This window comes from Phalacrocorax aristotelis, chromosome 1 (genome assembly GCF_949628215.1).
Source record: "Phalacrocorax aristotelis chromosome 1, bGulAri2.1, whole genome shotgun sequence".
NCBI lineage: Eukaryota > Metazoa > Chordata > Aves > Suliformes > Phalacrocoracidae > Phalacrocorax > Phalacrocorax aristotelis.
Window position 1 is genome coordinate 202,269,055 of NC_134276.1, and position 10,929 is coordinate 202,279,983.

Sequence of the window (10,929 nt, forward strand, 5' to 3'; positions counted from 1 at the left end):
CAACTGGGCTCCATCTTTCACAATGACAACATGCCCAAAGCCAAAGCCCTACTTCCTTTAGCTCCGCCAACTACCCACTCCACCTGAGGCATCACCGAAGCACATCTGAGTAACCATCTTACTTCTTTTGACTGCTGGTCAGCTTCCACATCCATTCATCTTTTCACACTGTTCTTCATTATTTCTTCTGTTTTCATACAGCATCTTAAAAGGCAGTATTACAAATCAATACTGAAGCTTTGTGTCTGAGGTCTCCACTGACTAAGAGTGAACCAAGGCCATCTTCCTCCTTTAGATGACAAGACAGATGTTTACTTCAGTGTTCTACATTGTTGTGCCTTCTCCATAACAGGATCCGAACAAGAGACATCCTTCCATGCTTCATCAGAGAGTAGCCCTCCACTCAAGCCTTCTGGTGAGTTCTGCCCAAACATTAGTGCTCTCCAAGAGTTCCCTTGTTTAGAATGTACCCAAAAATGCCAAGGACCTAAGTCCAAATTTCTTGTCGTCTTATATCATCCCTGCTAGGACATCCTAACCCTATGGCTCCAAGCCACATGGAGTGAGGATAGGCACTAACTGTTACCCCTCCAGTTGGAGCTATTTCAATTCCTATGACACAGCTTAGGTCTGACTGGTGAAAGTAAACATAACTCTGACATAATGGTTTAGCACGCTGACTGCAGTCACCCCATCCAATCCCTGGACACCTCATACAATGACTCTCTAAAATGAAATACTGACACAGGCCACTGACTACTGAGGATCTCAGTCTTAGGCGAGAACTTCATCTACCCAGCATGCAGGAAGCCTACATGCTGTATTTTGGCTGTGGACACCCCTAAACTGGCAAGGCACACAAGAATTAGGAGGTATAACTTATCCTTTTTGCAGTCGTGGTTCCAGAAATGTAACCTATGATGTTTATACCCTTTCATAGCCTCCTCAGGAAACGTTAGTTTTCATATGCTGAAGAGACATTTACAGCAATTTCAGATTTACAAAAAGGATAGCTTTTCACAGTTAAAAGAAAAACCAGCCATCTGATTAAATAATTATCATGGGAGCTCTCTGATTTCATCTGAAAACAGACACTATGCACAGTTACAGGAAGAGCAAAGCTCTTTGTTGAAGTTGCACACCATCATCAAAATTGTAACTCCAAAAGTCTTTCAGTGATGGTTGACAATGGAGGAAGAATTTTTCTTCTTAATTGGGAATTTAACATTAGTTACTGGATTATCTGCTAAACTATTTTCAGCTTTTATGCTTCACTAAACCTGAGTAATCAGCTCATCATTCACAAAGCCATTATTTCGCTGAAGAAAAAGGGGAGCAATCAGCATGCAAGTCGATAGCTTAAAGGGGGCACTAACTGGAGAGAATGAAGTAATTTTGAATGGCGCTGTATACAATTAAGTGAGATAACCAGGTTCTGGAAAAACAATTTGCTAAACAATTTCAGTGATATCTATTCTATAGTCTATGTTTAAAGTTTAAGCAAATTCAGCTTCACAGTAAATTCAGTACAATATGCCTTTCCAATATCCTACTTCAGTTACTACCACAGGGTTTGCAAACTAAAGGCTGGTCCTGCTGTAGAGAAAGCTTTTTTCAGAAAACGTACATGCAAAAACAACACCTAATTCATCATAACTGTGGAGATCATCACTGAGCTAAGCCCTACCTCTCAAAAAGAGCTGAAGAACAAACCCAACAAGAAAACAGAATGTAATATTCATAATGCACAGCACAACAGGGCGCTGATACACAGTGCATTGCCACAGCAGTTGAATTATAGGGCTGTGCAAAACACACAACCAGAAATAATAGAAAAATATCTATAAAGAGCTACTGGTGGAAAAAAGAAATATGCATGCTTTTGTTTGTGTCTGCTAAGAAGAGAGGGAGAAATCTTGTACATAAATAGTTATTCCGTCAAAAGGAAGAAAGCAGACAGGAAGAAAGATGAAATTCTTTATTACTAGTGAACTGCCCTCAGATGTAAGTTGTTAGTTAGACAATTACGTTGAAGAAATCTGCCTTCTAACATTAGGAATTTGTTTTAAAGAGCTGCTGCAGCTGGGTGATTTTAATTCACTTCAAATTCTTTGCCATATACTATTTCTAACCTATTTACCACACACCTACAACCATAAACTTATTTGCATCAGTAGGCTTATTTAATTCCTAGCTGCAACAAACCTCTGTACTTGTAAATGAACTTCTACATCACTATTTTTTTTGGCTCAGAATGTAGTTAATATTTTCTGCAAATGACAGAGTAGTCTGTAAACCTGTAACACACCCTATTTTTAGGATCACACCTATCTCATATTTTCCTTTTTAAAAAGTCAGCCTAATTATGCTTTGGAATAATACTTCCCTACACTTCATGTAAAAAAATGCTTCAACAGATAATACCACTCACAAAAGCATCTCTCCCGACAGAAAACACCACCGGAATCAGTGCGCAGACTTTAATGAAAAACTGCAGCGTACGCCCCACGTTATCATGCAGGGGCGGTGTTTCTCTGTTTACTGAAAATGTTATTGAACTGTTCCCCCCACACGCACATACCAACAACACCATGCAGTAACATCGCTTAGTCCTACACCCTTCAGAGAAAAAACGACCCACCCTCTTTGTCTTCCTGTACAGCCCTTGAATTATCTAAGAGGGTGAGATATATGTAGTCATTCCAAGGACCGCACTGGTGGATACAGACCTTCCCCTAAAGTCTGATTTCTTGTGGCAAAATACTCCAAGTGCATCAGCATATAATATAAACTTCTTTAAAGGGAAGAAATAAATCATCATTCAGTATTACAATTAAAATCCTAATACTGACATGCATATACATATATTTCTCCTCACGTTTGAATTATGTAAAGACATCTTGAAAATTAAGACATCCGTGGGCTAATCTGGAAGGTCTTCAAACGATAAAATAATATCTTAACATAGAAAACCGAGAAGAGCCAAGAGTTCACTGATGAACAACAGATTTTTATCTCTGATAAAAGAGTAATTTGAATTAGCTGATGTTTTAAAATTGTTTAAGCTCCACTCCCATTATGACTTCTACATACACCTATTCTCATTTACTGCGAGCAGCCTCGTGGAAGCCCACCCGCCCACCCCGCCCCCAGCATGCGAGGCTAGACACAACCTCCGTGGGATAAAAGCCTTTATCCTTCTAAAAATCCCGGCCTGCCAGGACCCACTCTGGCAAAGCTCCGCGATGCAAACGGCATCGCTACAGCCGAGGGGCTGCTTTGCTTCCATGAGTAAGCACTTGCAGCACCGGGCTATAAATAGTTGGAGTATTTTTAGGGTCATTGCTGAAAATTAGAGAGAAATGACTGAGAAAGACCTCAGAAAGGGGGTTTCCCTTCTCCTTTGGCTATTTCCAACTGCCGCGAGGAAAAAGAGGCTCAGCGGGGGCGCGCGAAGGACTCTGTCCGCAGGGAAGATGTCCCTCGCTGGCGTCCCTGTGCGGCGGTGCCGCTTCCCACGGGCGGGGATCCCGCACCCCCGCGCCGCGCAGAGGGCCCGCTCGGGGCTCAGGGGCACAGCCGGCCGCGGTCACCCGCGGCGTGAGGGCCCGCCGGGCGTGCTCACCCCCCACCCACGCCCCCGGCCCCCGCAAGGGGGGCGGCAGCGCCTCTTACCTGACCGCCACCCGCACCGAGCTCTCGTCCTGACCGGCCGACATGATGCCGGGGGCGGGCGGGCGGGCGGGAGCCTGAGCGGGGGGCGCTGCCGGGCCGATGAGGGGCTGCCGGGGAGGAGGTGGGGGCCCTGCCGCGGCTCCCCCCTCACCTCCTCCTCCTGCTCCGCCACCTCCTCTCTCCAGCCATTTTAGGTGCCTGAATGAATAGGTACGAGCCGCGGCAGCGCGGGGCGGTTCGCGCCGCTCCTCCTCCTCCCCCCCGCCCCTCTCCGGCCCCTCCAGTCCCCGGGCGGGGAGCGCTGTCAGTCAGCCCGCGGCGGGCGGGGAACGGGCCCCGGGCACCGGCCCCCCCCCTCCCCGCGCCAGCCCCGCGCCCGCCCCGCGCCCGCTCCAGCCGCAATGCGTCAGCAGGCCCCGCCCCGGGCAGCCACTGGCGGCGCGGGCACGGCGGCCGCGGGGCCGTCGCCTCACGGGCCTCCCCTCACGCGCGGGTACGCGGCCCCGCCACAGCTCCCGCACGCCACAGCTCCCCGCATTCCACAGCTCCCACACGCCACAGCTCCCCGCACGGCACAGCTCTCCACACGTGCACACCCCCTGTCCACCTACCCCTCTCTCCACACACCCCTCCACATATCCTCCGTCACACACACACACCCCTCGCACACACCCCTCTCCACACACACACGCCCCTGTTAGTTGGACACATGCTCCTCACGCACAGCCCTTCCCATACACCTTGCACGCCCACCTCCTCACACAGGCCTTTCGACGCACACACGTGCGGTGCTTACCCTCCGTGCACAGCTCTTTTCTCGCATGCACTTGCATGTAGCCCCACACGCACCTCTTGCACGTGCACCGAGGCGCTGGCAGCTATGGGTGCGCGCGACGCCATTCATGGCGCCTGGCTTACACATGCCTCTTCCCCCACACATACACATGTGTGGCCCTCGCACACCTGCACGCAGTGCTCCACACGCACAGCTCTGCAGTTCTCTACTCACGCTGTCAACGTGCACAGCTCTTGCGCACACATGCGCGCATGCACAGCCACACATAGAGGCTCTGCACACAGCTTTCAAGGCCTCCCTGGCAGGAAAGAGGAGCTGAACCCCCTGACAGGGCTGGCTTTTTTGCTCTTCCACCTGTTTCCCTCTCCTGAGCAGGAACGCCATGTCCTCGTTCCTCCTGGTCATTATGACCCTCATGCTGGCGGGAGCACGCAGCTCTCCCATTTTTCTGGCTGTACTCGGCAGGTTTGTTTGCCCTAGCTGCTCCAGCCAGGCATCGCTGTTCTCATTCGGCTAATGAAATGACTGGTTCTTAGTTGGAAACTGAGTGGGTGGATGACATTAATTTTTGATGCAAATAGTATCCCTGCCAGGAAACAAGCCCGGTTATTTTGCCCAAAACAATTCACATTCCTAAGGAAGATTTTCCATCCGAATAGGCCTGGGTTTGAATTTGTAATGATATGCTAAAAACCTTGCAGTTCAAGTTGTTTTGCTTCTGACAGTGAAGGTTGTTCACGCCCAGGCCCCAACCCCTGTCAGAGATGGGCAGGTGAGGTTTGCCGGCAGGATGGGGCCTCTAGCCATGTCCCCGGCTCTCTTTAAAGGCAAGTCTCTCCTCTCAGAAAAAATAAACTGTATTATTGTTACTCTGCATGTTTCTCGTAGTTACTTTCTCACCCTTTTCTGGTTTTCTGTATTCATTAAGAAATTGTATTCTTTCTGGAAAATGGCCCACCTGGATGTTGTTTACAAAATGATGGTCTTCTGCCTTCTTCTGAATTACACAGCACCACCATACACCGCCCTGACAGCATTTGAAGGTATGGGGGGCTTAAGCGACGTAGCATATCACTAAGGTGTACTGGGCTAATATTTATCAGAAAGGCAAAGAAATGGAGACACAGGTAGTTCAGTCTGAAGCCTCTGAGGGAATCTGGTACAGGCAGAACAAAGTCTATGTTTTCCTGGGCTTCCAGGCTCACTATCCTCTATTTAATGCTACAGTCCAGATGCTTTGCTCCTCCTTTTTTTTTTTTGCAATATTTTATAGAACGGGCAAGATAGCCAATAAAGAAAAAGCTCTTGTGAGTGGCTTATGTTAGCATGCATATGAAATAGCCTCAAAATGAAGATGATCAATGGCATTCAGGGCGTTTCCAGCTAGTGGGGACTAAACACTCGTGACTGTGTCATACATCTGCCTGTATTGTATTGAGCTATTTTAAAATGCCAGCAGCCCATCCGTGGTGAGTGGCATCCTATAGCATAGTTAGGTTATCATAATTTATTTACGTCAGATTTACAAATCAAGCTAAAATAAAGCTTAAGCAAAAATGGAAAAGGCAAAGGTGGCTATGTTTTTGCTGTAATAGCTTTAGTAACTTGGATACTTTCTTATCCAAAAGTATCCAATTCCTTTTTCAGCTGACACAGCTACAAGGTTAATGTAACAAACACGCTCAAGCGAACTCCGACCCTTGGCCCTGCCAGCCTGCTTTTGTTTCACACAGCATCTTTTGCTGGGTATGCCCCAGTACAGCAAAGCTCATCCACATCACCCCGAGCATGCGTATGAAATCCTGCTAAGTCAGTGCCTCCAGGTCACTGTGTGAGCTGTGCTAAAAACCCAGCAGAGAGTAGCAGCTGCAGGAGCTGCCTGCGACCTTCTCCATCCTGGCTGCTCAGACCCAGAATAATATTTTAGATCTTGCCACGGCCATTTCTTTTCCGGCCCTCGTGTGTGTGTCCCTAGACATTTGCCTCAGCCTGACCACATCCAGCCCTCTCTCTTTTGCACTGAAAACGAAGTTAGTGGATTAAAAAGTCTGGCAGAAGTCCTCCTGAGTTTAACGTTATGTATACAGATGGGTTGGTATTTACAGGTTTGGGATGTTAATGACACAGATTTGTTATCGACACTGGGATTAAACAGGAAGTTATAAATTTTGGTGCTATTGTAAAACTATTGTCTTCTCATTTAAGGTTATTTGAACCCTACAGTATTATATGATTACTTTCTATCTTAAATATTTCACTCCAATGCCAGACTCCTCTGAAATTGGTATAGCAAGTTACGTTTAGCTTCTTGCCATGTTTCATACAAATTACCCAATTTGTGACCATTCAGAAGTAAAACAGGGAAAAGACACAGGTCCTATTTCTTTATTGCCAGATTTTTCTGTGTTCCTCATTTCCAGAAAGCATATAATCCTTTTGTTAAAATAAACTGGTTTATTTTGGTTTTTCCCAATTCATCCAACATAAACAAGTGGTCTGCTATACTGTTAACTTGGCTGCCCCAGGAAACCTAAATCAATTCTCCTGCTTTTAATTTCTCTTAATGCGGTTGACCTCTGCTCTCCAGCATCCTATTCAACTCATTGAAGGATTAACTTGAATAAATAAGGGCACAGTCACTCCCTTTCTTTCCTTGTTTACATATGCAGCCATACTGTCAATGTCTTGTTTATCTTTAATAAAGCTGTACTGTAACATTTACAGATTAGTCCAATCTCACAGTTAATGGATGAAGTATCCCAGAAGGTCCCCTCTCCTCACGCTCCTTAGTCAGCCTAGGACCTGCAGTAGAGCAGCCTGTCTCTTCTGTGGCTCTGACACCTCAGGTACCAGCCACATGTCCTGTGAGGAGCGGCTGAGGGAGTTGGGGTTGTTTAGCCTGGAGAAGAGGAGGCTGAGGGGAGACCTTATCACTCTCCACGACTACTGGCAAGGAGGTTGTAGTGAGGTGGGTGTCAGTCTCTTCTCCCAAGTAACAAGTGGTAAGATCAGGTGAAATGGTTTCAAGTTGTGTCAGGGGAGGTTTGGATTGGATATTAGGAAAAACTTCTTCACCGAAAGGGTTGTCAAGCAGTGGAAAAGGCTGCCCGGGGAAGTGGTTGTGTCACCATCCCTGGAGGTATTTAAAAGATGTGTAGATATGGTTCTTAGAGAAATGGTCTAGTGGTGGGCTTGGAAGGTTTATGGTCAGACTTGATGATCTTAAGGGTCTCTTCCAACATAAATGATTCTGTGATTCTATGATTCTATGATCTGGTCATCCCTGGTCAGCTGCAAAGGTTCCCAGGAGGGGGCAAACTACAGCTCTGGGGAGCAGGAAGGGAGTTCACAGCTCTGGTCCCTGCTTGGTGCTTAGAGGAGGCATGCTAGGAACATCCCTCCCTGGCAGCCAGCCTGCGCGACAGCTGCTACACTTTCACCTCCTCCATTCTCCTGCCGTATGACTCAGTACCACAAGCTTCATCCACTGGGGCAACCAAAGACCTGCCTTTGGAAGGTGACGGCTCTGACTGACACACACATGCATGCATGCCCTGCACAGGTGGTGAAGCTGCCCATCGAGTTCCTCTAAGCATCAGAAGCTGCCTAAAATCAGAGCCTGAACAAGCCAAGGGTACTCCACTTAGGAGTCAGAGCCCTGCATTTTGACGTATGTATGTTTGCAGCCAAGGTGTCTAGGCCTTGCCTATGATGTACCAGTTATTTCTGAAATGATCCAATTAAAATAATGCAAGACCACTTAAATAGTAGAGCCCTCACTTCAAATTTTTTAACTGTGATAATTTAGCAATGTTAAATAAACCAGTTCAATCAAAGATTCGACTTATTAGGGCCACGCTAGGGAGATGCCTATTTCTTTGACCTGCTGAAAATATAATTCTGTTCAGATAAGAGACTCTGTTGATGGAAATAACATAAAAGTGTTAGAAGATATTCACACTGAGACAATTCATAACCATGAGGATCTGTTCCATAATGGTGGGATAATGGTCTTTTATTTAAGATTTCACCGTACAAAACCTTATCAAGTAACAGCCTGACATTCATTATATGGTTCTGATGGTCTCTAATGTTCTCTAGTGCTTTTTATGCTGAGTAGTGGAAGTGACACTGTTTTGTTGAGACAGGTAAGAACATATGAAATTGCTAATTTCTGATTAATCTCTCTCAATTAAAGCAATTGCACCATGACTGGTAGAAGGCTTCAAGCAAAATTGGTGGGTTTTGTCAAGTTGAACACTAGGCCCACCACCAGGGAAGGCAGATACTCTTTCAGATACAGACTGGGGAAGACGAAATGTTCAAGCACTGTGGAAGAATAGTATTGACGCCTTGTTCTGAAGGTCATTAAATCTGACCATCTGCATAATTCTTGCTGTTTTGTCAAATTCACAGGCATGAAATAAATGGCTAGTATATCATCTCATTAATAGCTATTGTTTTCTTGAATGTATGTATTAAATAAACTCTTTTTAGCCGCATAAAAGCCATAATTTATTCAGTGGCCTTAGAATGACACACCATGAAGCCTAAATGTTTATGCAAATATTATATAATATGTACATCCTAATGAGCAATATTTTTTCACATTAATTCGTATAATAGTTTGAAAAATGCAGACATTTTTGCTCAGGTAAGAGATTGCAGGATTTCTCTATAGTTTTCTCCTTGTCTGGGTGTGTCATAATACTATGAACTGTGTGACCCAACGACTGCTTGTACTTCAGTATCTTCTGACATCGGAAGGGTGACTGGACTCCCAGGACACTGGGCTTCATGAGCTGCAGCTGATGGGAATTAAATCGACAACATTCATTCATCAGCAATAATTACTCCATTTGTTTATTACTTCATTCACTCCATTTATCACACCATTTATTTATTAAATATATTAACCACTAAACTCTTCATCATTAACATATACAGTGCTTCCAGATTTCTACTTGGCAAAGTCAGCATTTTGTTTGTGCTTTCCATGTGATGCCTCAAGATTACATGAACTTTAGGCTTTTCTGTAGGCAGCCTTTGAAAGATCTTCATTATGCACTAAACTAAACTTATAAAAACTGTCACACAGTGAATCTTAAGGACTTTCTAGAAGTAGTTTTTTTCTTCTCTGACTTGCTTCTCCTTTCAAACTGTAGGTCTTGGAAGCAGTCAAGCTCATAAAAGACATTTTGAATGCTTTCCATTTTCTTCCCATCACACTCTGAGAGTTTTGATTAAATAACAATGAGGAAAGCAAAGTGTTAAGCCACTCTAAACTGACAGGCAAAAAGTACAACAGGGGAGACTTTGCTTCCAACAGCTGTGGAAAAGAAAGCCGGCTGCTGAAGGAAGTTATCAGTTGGCTTGCGACAGGATGGGGGAAGGTAATTGCAAAGTTGAGAAGGAAGAAAGGAGTGCAAGGTGATATTTATATAGTAAGAATAACACCAGATAAGGAAAGGAAACAGGCTGGTTCAGTACAGACAAGCGTGGAGAGAAGATGGTAGAGAAACCAGAAAGGATGGGGTGGAGAAGGAAGAGGGATCTCTGGAGTCAAAGCCAAGCAACGACTCTGCAGGGTTGTTTCTGGAGCTGGTGAGCACAGGAGGAAAAGCAACACCAGACACCTCCAAAGTGAGAAGAAAGGAGGTGGGTTTTTTCCATTCTCCTTACAGAAAATGAATGAAGTGTAAAGGAGAAAATATAACAGAAAGAAACACATGATTAAGGGATCATATCTGGAGCTGAGCAGAGGATTCAGTGGGAATGGAGCTGCTAGCTATACCACTACACTTGATGAAGAAAGAAATCATTTCTCTATGTATAATGCTTTTTACACACACAAATTGTACTGTGTTGACTACACAACTGTTAACAAAGCAGTACAGTTTTCCTTCGCTCCTGGCAGCTCAGAGAGTTTGTGTTACATGACTAAAATGTGCTTATACCCCTACATTTATTTATCTGTCTCCTGGGCCTAAGGACTGCTGTAGTTTGTACTACTATAACTGCTGTCTACACTAAGATGATTATATCAGGATAAATATTTTGGTATAAACATACATGTTGCATTATATCCCATGTAGTACACATATACATTAGACCCCCACAAAACTAGCACTGCTAGAGTAGAAGAAAGCATAAGAAAGAGAACAGGGCTAGAACACATCTCTGGGGAAAACCTCCCTTGCATGATCTTAACGGACTCATGACTCAAAGCAGTGGATTTACATTAAGGCTGAACATGCCTTTTCTGTCACCGTGTTTTAAGAATTTGTCAGTTAACTCAAAGTTGCGATCAGCTGTTTTGCAGTAAAATCTTGCAAATTCACCCTGGCAACTGGAAGTCCCTTCACGTATTACAGGAGGAATATAAATAAAGGACATGAGGGTGAAAAAAGACCAGAAAGTAGCCTTTACAATAATGTAATTTAGTTTAATCGTTTATG

The 10,929-nt window shown here is 44.9% G+C and overlaps 1 protein-coding gene across 10 annotated transcripts in view; it reads right to left on the reverse strand.

Annotated features, from left to right (window-relative positions):
- The window catches only part of KIF21A (kinesin family member 21A), a 94,229-nt gene extending 90,290 nt beyond the window's left edge, over window positions 1–3,939 (reverse strand). For 6 of the 10 annotated variants that reach the window (XM_075081333.1, XM_075081331.1, XM_075081326.1 and 3 more), the window contains exon 1: window positions 3,676–3,927. In XM_075081333.1, coding sequence (XP_074937434.1) covers window positions 3,676–3,719 — 44 coding nt within the window. In that variant the 5' untranslated portion in view covers window positions 3,720–3,927. Of the gene's footprint in view, window positions 1–3,675 lie in introns of all 10 variants that reach the window. The other 4 variants (XM_075081334.1, XM_075081329.1, XM_075081328.1 and 1 more) reach the window with 2 other exon arrangements.
- Window positions 3,940–10,929: the final 6,990 nt, after the last annotated feature.